The following is a 10,522-nucleotide window of genomic DNA, read 5'->3' on the forward strand; positions in this document are numbered from 1 at the left end:
CAATCTTGCCAAGGAAATAGACTTCCAGGGGATCCAGGAAGCTCAGAGAGTCCCAATGAAGCTGGACCCAAGGAAGCACATACTAAGGCACATCATAATTACATTACCTAAGATTAAAGGTAAGGAGAGAATCTTAAAAGCAGCAAGAGAAAAGGAGACAGTTACCTACAATGGAGTTCCCATAAGACTATCAGCTGATTTCTCAAAAGAAACCTTGCTGGCAAGAAGTATTCAAAGTCATGAAAGGCAAGGACCTACATCCAAGATTACTCTATCCAGCAAAGCTATCATTTAGACTGGAAGGGCAGAGAAAGTGCTTCCCAGATCAGGTAAAGTTAAAGGAGTGCATCATCACCGAGCCATTATTACATGAAACGTTAAAGGGACTTATCTAAGAAAAAGAAGATCAAAACTATGAACAGTAAAATGACAACAAACTCACAACTATCAACAGCTGAACCTAAAAAAACAAACACAAAAACAAAGTTAATAAACAACTAAAAGAGAATCACAGAAATGCAGATCACATGGAGGGTTATCAGCAGGGAGGGGGAGGTTAAGAATAGTATAGGAAACAGTGAAGCCAAAAACCCTATATGTATGACTCATAGACATGAATTAAGGGTGGGGGAATGCTGGAGGGAATGGGGGCACTGGGCAGAGGGGGTAAAGGGGAGGGGAAAAAATGGGACAACTGTAATAGCATAATCAAAATAGTATACTTAAAATTTTCTTTGCTTTAAGCTTGAACATTCCTCTGAGGAAACTATTCAGATGATTCAGAAGGCCGTAGCTAAGGGCAACTCGTGATTGGCAGCTTCATCACGACAATGTGTCCACTCATGCATTGCGTCTCTTGCAGAGCTTTTTTTGCAAAACATCAAATCACCCAGGTGACTCAGCTTCCCTACAGCCAAGATTTGGTGCCCTGCAACTTCTGGCTTTTCTCAAAACTAAAATTACCTTTGAAAAGGAAGAGATTTCAGATCATTAATGAGGTTATGGAAATACGACAGTGCCGCTGATGGGAGAACTGTGTGAGGTCCCAAGGTGCCTACTTTGAAGGGAACTGAGGCATCATTGTCCTATGTACAATGTTTCTTGTATTTTCTTCAGTAAATGTTTCTATTTTTCATATTACATGGTGGCCATGTGATATGATTTCAGTTTTGGGAAATGCCAGAAGTAAAAGGGTGCCAAATCTAGGCTGTATGGGGGCTGAGTCATCTGGATGATTTGATGTTTCACCAAAAAAACTCTGCACAAGATGTGATGCTAAAGCGAGCATGATGCTGTGATGAGGCTGCCAATCACCAGCTGCCCATAGCTACGGCCTTCTGAACCATCCAAATAGTTTCTGTGGAAGAATGTTCAAGCTTAATGCAAAATTTGATGCAGATCTTTGCTTTACTCATTCAGTCATTTTGACTGTGATGGCCACACAGTACACATGCTCACTCAATGGTATCTACCGCCCCCACTGACTAGTATAGTCAAGTCATCATTGTTCATGCATATGCATTCCAGTCCACTCTCCTCGGCTGCCAGATTACACAGATGCTGTACAAACCACTCTTGTTGTATTAACAATAGTTGGACTTTGCTGGACAGATCTTGTTGTACATTATATATAAGGCCTGTCCAGAAAGTATCCAGCCACACAATAGGTAAAATAGAGACATTTATTGAAGAAGATACAAGATATAAGGAGCACTGTACATAGGACAATGATACCTCAGTCCCTTTCAAAGTTGGCACCTTGGGACCTCACACAAATTTTGGTGACTGCAGCCTATACACATTCAACATTCTTGGATGTTCTACTTGTTGCAGGCCTTCCAGAATGTTGATCACTTTCAACAGATTCTTGATCATCTTTGAAGCATTTGTGCCACACTTTTATTTGCACTGAACTTATTGTATCATCCCTAAAGCCTTCTGAATCACCTAAATAGTTTTCGTGGAAGAATGGTCAAGCTTAATGCAAAATTTGATGCAGATTTGTTGCTCTACTGCTGTCATTTTGAATGTGATGGCCAACAATACACATGCTCACTCAATGGCCTCCACCAGCTCTGCTGACTAGTACTAGTACAGTGAAGTTGTCATTGTTCATGTATGTGCATTCCAGCTGACTCTCCTTGGCTGTTAGGTTACGTTGATGTCGTGCAAACAGTTCTCATTGTATTAACAATAATAGTCAGACTTTTTTGGACAGACCTCGTATTTTTATATATGTAAATATATATATATTTTATATTCACCTGAGGACACTTTTTTCATTGCTTTTTAGAGCAAGAGGGAGAGAATCATCAATGTGAGAGAGAAGCATCGTCTGGTTGCCCCCTGTGCCCAGACTGGGCATTGTATGCCTCTGGACCAGGGGTTGCACATGCCCATGCCCAGACCAGGAATCAAATACACAACTTTTGGTTATGGGAGATGCTCCAACCGAGCCACACCAGCCAGGGACAGGGTTTCCACATTTTTTATCACAGCATTTCAGTAGGTGTGAAGTGGTATCTCTCCATTTTAATTTGCATGTCTTTAATGTTGAACATTTTTTCATGTGTTTGTCAGCCATTTGTACAGGGTGGGGCAAAGTAGATTTACAGTATGTGAACAGAGTTTATTCTTGTATTATTATTTTATTATCTTCCATATGAACACCTGTAAACCTTCTTTTGCTCACCCTATGTATCTTCTTTGGAGGAATGGCTATTTCTATCCCCTGCCTATTTTTAATCCAGTTGTCTTTTTGTTGTTGAGCTGTAAGAGTCTGTAAAATATAGTCTGGATATTAATCCCTGAAGAGATACGTGATTTGCAAATATTTTTCTCCCCTTCTGTAGGTTCTCTCTTCACTTTCTTCATAATGTTCTTTGATGCACAAATGTTTTTAATTTTTAAGTCCAAGTTATCTATTTTTTTCTTTTGTTGCTTGGGCGTTTGGTGTCAAATCTAAGAATCCATTGCCAGTCCAGGTCATGAAGATGTACCCATTTTCTTCCAAGAACTTTATAGTTTTAGCTTTTATGTTTAGGTCATTGATCTTTTTTGAGTTTATTTTTATATAGGATGTGAGGGAGGGGTTCAACTTAATTCTTTCACATGTTATTCAGTTGTCCTGCCGTTTGTTGAAGAGACTGTTATTTCCTCATTGAATGATTCTGGCACCTTTACTGAAAATCAATTGGCCACAGATGTTTGGGTTCATTTCTGGACTCTCAATTCTATCTCATTGGTTTATATGTCTACTCTTATGCCAGTACCACAATGTTTTGATTACTGTACTAAGTTTTGAAATTGAGAACTCTAAGTAGTCTTGTTTTTTCTTTTTTCAATATTGTTTTGGCTATTTGGGGCTCCTTGATGTTCCAAAAAAATTGAGGATCAGTTTTTCCATTACTGCATAAAAGACTATTGGAATTTGGATAGGGATTGCATCTAATCTGTAGACTGCTTTGAGGAGTACTGTCATTTTAATAAAATTAAGTCTTCAAATCCATGAATATAGGATATCTTTCCATTTATTAAAGTCTTCTTTAATTTTTTTTAGCAATGTTTTATAGTTTTTAGAGTACAAATCTTTCGCCTCCTTGGTTAAATTTATTCGTAGGAATTTTACTCTTTTGGATGCTATTGTAAGTGGAATTATTTCCTTTATTTCCTTTTCAGATTGCTCCTTGCTGGTTTATAAAAATACAACTGACTTTTGTATTGATTTTGAACCCTAAAAGTTTGCTTAATTTATTAGTTCCAGTAGATTTGTTTTTGTTTGAATTCAATGGGATTATCTATATAGAGATAGTTTTACTTCTTTCTTTCCAATTGGATGTCTTCTATTTCTTTTCCGTGCCTAACTGCTTTATCTAGAACTTCTAGCACAATGTTGAATAGCAGTGGTGAAAACTGGTATCTTTGTCTTGTACCTGATCTTACAGGGAAAACTTTAAATCTTTCACTGTTGCGTATGATACTAGCTGTGGATTTTTTTGTAAGTGCCATTTATGTCTAATTCAACTAAAATTTCAAGTTTAGTGGCACGAAGTTGTTAGTAAATATCCTTTGTGATCTTTTAATGTTTTAGGATTTGTAGTAATGTCCGCTTTTTCATTTCTGATATTTTTATCTTTTCTCTCTTTTCCTAATCAGTCTTTCTAGAGATTGTTCAATTCTGTTAATGTTCCCAAAGAATCAAATTTCAGTTTCAATGATTTATTATGCATTTGTTTTCTATTTCATTAATTTCTGTGCTTAACTTTTTGATTTTCTTTTTGATTAACTTTTTTGGGGGGGTTTAATTGGCATTTTAAAAAACTCCATTAAAAAAAACTTACCTCATTGGTTTTCTGGCTTTCTTTAATTTTTTTTTTTTAATTTATTGATTTTTGAGAGAGAGGAAGGGAGAGAGACAGAGAAGGAGAAACATCGACTTGTTGTTTCACTTACTTATGCATTCATTGGTTGATACTTGACTGTGTCCTGATCAAACCTGCAACCTTGTCATATAGTTCAATGCTCTAACCAACTGTGCTACCCAGCAGGATGGTTTCCAGTCTTTCTGGTCTAATATATAATTTTAAAACTATAAATTTATCCTAATTAAGTCAAATTTTTAATTATGTAGTTCATATAATTTATATCCTCAGGTTTTTTTGTTTTTTCTGTCTGCTCATTTTAGTGACAGAAGTATACAGTACTTTTCATGTAAAGGAATAAAATAAACTCCATTGGAGTTAAAATCAGGCTTGATTTGTACATTTATTTTGCTTATTTGACTCTTTGGATTTGTGTACTTTCCCAAGCTTCATTATTTCCAACCACAGTATGGGTCACACTTTGGGCTTATCTTTTTATTTTTTTTTCAATCCATGGCTCAAAAATTTGTCTCTTCTGAAAAATCCTACTTAAATTCCTTCCCCCTTCTTATTACACCTTCATACTCTAAGTCTCATTAATTACCTAATATTTTAGAGTGCACTATTTTATTTCGCATTTGCTATATGTTAAACGCAAATATCTTTTTCCTATTTCTTTTAGGGAACATACTAGTGATATAGATTGTAACTTATCTGGCGAAAAGTGAGAATTGGGAATAATATCTTAAATTTGCTTTTTCTTCAGTAACTTGTTACCCCCCTTTAAAAAAAAAAAATAAAGTAGGTACAGTCTTCATTTAAAAATTCCAGGCTCAAACCTGGCTGGTGTGGCTCAGTGGATTTAGCACTGGCCTGCAAAGCAAAAGGTCTCTGGTTCAATTCCCAGTTGGGGCACATGCCTGGGTTGTGGGCCAGGTCCCCAGTTGGGGGCATGTGAGAGGCAACCGATCGATATTTCTCTCATACATTGATGTTTCTCTCCCTCTCTTTCTCCCTCCCTTCCCCTCTCTCTAAAAGTAAATAAATAAAATCTTTTTAAAAAAGTTATGTGGACTTCCAATTGAGCAGGGGGTCAGCACCCCTAACCCCTGCCATTGTTCAAGGGGCAACTGTACATTTGATAATTAAGTTTGCATCCATAATTTTAGAAAAGTTTCAGAATCATAGGTACTGGGGTGATAAAAGGTGGGGCATAATGGGGCAAAGCTTGAGCAGGAGAAAATGGGTACAAGGAATATAACCTCTTTGAAGAATCTTGATTGAGAAAATATTGGGGGGGCAATTTGATCTAGAATCAAGCAAGTATTTTGGTGTTTGATTTTTTAAGATAAAGATTTATTATATAAATATTATATTTATAATATTAAGGAGAATGAACTAGTTGTGGAAGATTTGTAAGAATGAATAGCGGAGATGAGAAGAGACACCTAAAAGTTACAGCAGTATTAGTCCTAAGCAGAATACCTTCTTAAGAGAGAGATGAAGGAAACTGCAGAGAACAGTATATATGTAGGTATGTAGAGCTGGGAGTAAAAGAGCTGCATAAATGACAACCTCTTTCTTTGTACAGTAAAAGATGGGGAAGAAGGATGGGATAAAGTTTGAGGAGAGTGGCAAGGGTTTGAAATAGAAGCTTAGAACACTGAGCTTGAATGTGTAGAATTACAGAGCAATGTATGAAGGGCTTTGTTGAGAATGGAGACCACAGATTTGTAGTAGCCATAAACTATATGGTTTCATCATTTTCTTTAGCACTGTTTAGCATTGTTTATCATGCTCTCTTAGTAACTTTTACCTCCCCTACTGTTGACCAGAAGTCTCAATGATAACATAAACAGTTTATTCATATATTTCTTGTATGTTACACGCATAATATACTGTATTCTTACAATAAAATAAGCTAGAGATCAGAAAATGTTATTAAGAAAATCACAATGGGGGAAAATTGGAACTGTAATAGAACAACAATTTAGAAAAAGGAAATCATAGAAAATAAATTTACTGTATTGAAAAAATCTGCACACAAGTGGACGCACACAGTTCAAACCTATGTTTGACTTTTCAAACCTATGAAGAGTCAACTGGATGAGAGTTTTCAGTTCTTCCCTTACTAAACCTCCCTGGGAGCAGCTGACACAACTGACTCAATCCACTGAAACCCTATATGTGGGGCACTTCTCTCATGATTTTCTCTGGCTACTCCTTCTTAATCTCTTTTATGGGTTCTTCTTAAATATTAATGTTTCCCTAGGATTTTGTCCTAGACCCATTTTATTTCACTATACACATTCTCTCTAGCGGACACTCTTGGTTTCAGCCTCCATCTATTATTACATGACCCTTTGTTTTCAGACCAGACTTCTCATAAGCTTTAGACCTATACATACAACTATGTACTAAACATCTTGAATGTTACACAGGGAACTCAGCATCACCAAGTGTTAAACAGAATCTTTCATCCTTCCACCCCAATTTGGCCATTCATTTTCTGTCTCTGTGAAAAGACTGCTATCCACCCTGCTGCCTAAGCTGGAAGTCCACAAAAGATTCTAAGTTCATCTTTTTCTTGTCCTTAATGCCTAGTCACCAAATTTTGTTCGTTTTCACTTTCCAAATATTTCTTATAACCATTCATAACACACTCTCTAGCTCTACTGCCATTATCTTGTTTCAAGACCTTATAAATCTGTTAGGTCATTCAGTATTTTTCCTCTATTTTTAGTTTTTAACTTTATCAAAATGATATATGCACATATTTCAAAGTCATACGTAGTTTTACAGGGTTAGTAATAATAAATCCAGCAACCTTCTTCCCCAGAGATAATCATTTCCCTCCCTTTAGCTCACTATTTTGGTATTTACTTCCATATCTCTAAATATACCTTTCTTGTGTTGCTACTTCTTGATTTTTCAGTTTTATGTGTAACTAATGACTTTCTACTAGAAACACCATACTTTCATTTACCCAACAAACATTTATGGAGTACCAATATTGTAACAGGCATTGTTTAGTTTTGGGTGTTTGGGATACAGCAAACAGAACAGATAAAAATCTATTTGGGGAAAGAGATGAATAACAAACATAAATTATATTATTTTATGATTCATTATAAAATAGGATCACTCCTAGCAAGGTAAGATGTCCTTCATTGTGTTCCAGTAGTGATCTATTCATAGCTCTGTCATAGGCAGCAGATTTTATACTAAAATATTATGTAAGACTGTGGTTGGTAGTGGGTATCTAGTTTAGAACTAAGTTGTGTTCTTCCTATGATTCTGATGAGTCTCGCTGGGACTGGAGGGATCTCTCTGCATGAGAACATTAAGGCCCTGTAGGAAGGTGCTGGAGAACTTAACTTATATTAAAAAATGGGCCTGGGTAATTTTAGAGAAGCCAAATCCCTGAATGTCCTGATTAACTATAAAGGACTTGTTAATTTCAAACTTAACATTTGAAGAGTTAAAAGTAACAAACTATGATCATCAGAAAGGGAACACTTCTTACATTATGATAAAACTTTCAAAGTGGTACCAATGACTTGTTAATCAAATACAGATATTTTTGAACATGACCTGCTTCTCTGATTAAAAAAGATAATTTTATTTTAGTGTAGCAGATCCCTACTTATTTGCTTGTTAAATGAATAAAACAGGATAAAATGAAGTACAATAATAGTGCATGAAAACAATGCTATCATTTATCTCTTTACCTGCTTGACTATTAAAAGAAATACAACGAGGTAAAAGTGTTTCATAACGTATTTTTCAAAAAATTTACAAGAATCACAATTGGTATATTAATATTTTTCTTAAAAAATTAAAGGTTTAATTCTTTGACATAGTATTAAAAACTACTATAAGCTGTACATTTTAAAATATTTTATATATGACCCTTCCTTAATGAACCTTTTAGAATATTGTTATATCTTTGTCTTCTTGTAAAAAATAATTTGGTTTCAAATATTAAATTCAAAAATTTGAATTAAGCCAGTATTTTGTGGAGAAATTTCCAAAAAAATTTAAGAAGTCTGGAAAAAAGGAAAACATTTTAATGCTATAAGGTTCTGTTTAATTATTGCTAATACCCTAATTTAAAAAAATGCTGAGTATTTACATAATACTTATTAAACTATTAAAGAAATGTTAAAAAGAGGAAATTTTAGAAATAAACAGATTTTTTAAAGAGTGTTTCCTAACTGCCATAATTATATTTGCTGTGTATTTATTTCTCTAAGCAAGACCTAAGAATCATAGGCAGTCAGCATATCTATGAGATATAAGGAGTGATTACATTTTGAGAACTCCAGAAGATTCACTTTCTATGAAGAATATAAGTTCACTTGTCAGAAAATTAGAAACTACACACCAAATCCATTCAAATTTGACCATCAGTAAAAAAGTGCCTCAAAACACTGGGGGCAATAGTGAATTATTGCTGAAAGTTATCTCATAGTGGTATTTATTTTAACCATAATCATATACTGTACAAACACAAAAACTGTTAAAGACGTATAGCTGTATAATGAAATTCAATTATCTCTTACTTTACTCCATAAAACTCTTTGAACAATCAGTATAAAAATTTTTACAGTCTGAGTTTTGGCTTTGAAAATTAGGCCTTATTTAAATACTTAAAAAGAGAAAAATGCTTGCTGAAATAATTATGAGTCAGTCAACTGCGTATCTTTACTGGCCACATCCTCCTCCAAGTGAGCTGTCACCCTTCATCATGTGTCAGTACACACGTTGCAGAGCCTGTGGAACACTTAGTGTTTTATGCAGGTGATCGATCGCCTGAACACCTGACCAGTTCAACAATGAATGGGAGCTTAAAATCTTGAGAGACCACAAAAATTTGTTTAAAGGCTTCAATCTGATTTGGAGATTGCTTTCTGACCCCTAATGACTTAGCTTACAATAATGTAATACTCTCCTGAAAAGCAATCTTGAAATCTGTGAAAGTAGATTGAATCTTAAGGACTGACAATGACATAAGTGTATCCAGTCCAGATGTCAATATGTTGGAAAAACAAATGAGAACAATTTTGTCCTCGAATAAAACACCTCAACAACAGATACAACTGAAGACTGTATAAAGGTGTTTTATTGATTAGTAACTCATAGAAAGTTAAAATGTTAAGCCACCGTAAGTTGTAAAAATTTGCTAATTATCATTCTGAAGTGGTTCAGAACAGGCCTCCCCAAGACGTGCTACTTTGACATACACGGTTATTTTGAGCTGAAGGCAATTGAGACCCTGTGGGCCCAAGATAAATCTTTATCTCTTTCTTAAAGAATCTAAATTGAGTGCTTTGCCCATAATAACAGTTATTGCCATAAATAACATTTTATGACCTACGGGGCAGGGCAAACATGTAATTACTGAACGTCCGCTCTTCTTTTCATCCTTCAAATGACCTTCCTCCCCTCTGAAGCCCCAAGGCACCTTACTTTATCCTTAGCTCAGAGGGTCACATAGACCTCATTTTAACTTTCTGTCTCTGGACCTTCTCATGTATGTGGGGTTCCCATATGTATATATGTAATTAAATTTGGTTATTTTTCTCTTGTTAACCTGTCTCACGTCAGTTTGATTATTAGACTAGCTGAAAGAACCTAGAAGGGACAAGGAAATTTTCTTCCTCCCCCATAATACTTATAAAAATTTTTAACCTAAGGGCAGAAAGTTAATTGATTATTGATTGTTTAACATACTCTAAAGTAACATAGAATCAAAATTGATTACCTAATCAAGTAGCAACAGAAGAGTAAACTAAGGATGAAGACAAATATAGCAGTGCCAAAAACCACTATATATATGTTGAGAGGCAGATTCTGGAATCCAATATTAGGCATCCTGAAGTTGTAATGTGGGAAATCTGAGCTCATGGATGAACTGTGGAAAAAAGAATAAAAAAAAAATTAGGTTATTAAAGACTAAGAACCAAGAGAGCATCATCTTTGTATATTACAGTAGTCCCTCCTTATCCCTGGGGAATCTGTTCCAAGACCCTCAGTGGGTTCCTGGAGAGTTAACAAACGCTATATACACTATGCTTTTTTCCTATATGTACATACCTATGACAAAATTTAATTTATAAATAAGGCACAGTAAGATTAACAATAAAATAAAATAGCAC

The 10,522-nt window shown here is 35.1% G+C and overlaps 1 protein-coding gene across 1 annotated transcript in view; it reads right to left on the reverse strand.

Moving 5' to 3' along the window:
• Positions 1 to 10,522, reverse strand: part of RNF24 (ring finger protein 24) — a 62,435-nt gene that overhangs the window by 18,961 nt on the left and 32,952 nt on the right. The window contains exon 2 of the mRNA XM_054573990.1: positions 10,129 to 10,278. Coding sequence (XP_054429965.1) covers positions 10,129 to 10,271 — 143 coding nt within the window. The 5' untranslated portion in view covers positions 10,272 to 10,278. The remainder of the gene's footprint in view (positions 1 to 10,128; positions 10,279 to 10,522) is intronic.

The sequence above is a fragment of the Pteronotus mesoamericanus genome, unplaced genomic scaffold (genome assembly GCF_021234165.1).
Source record: "Pteronotus mesoamericanus isolate MK-2021 breed Mesoamerican mustached bat unplaced genomic scaffold, CSHL_Meso_final contig_25, whole genome shotgun sequence".
Lineage (NCBI taxonomy): Eukaryota > Metazoa > Chordata > Mammalia > Chiroptera > Mormoopidae > Pteronotus > Pteronotus mesoamericanus.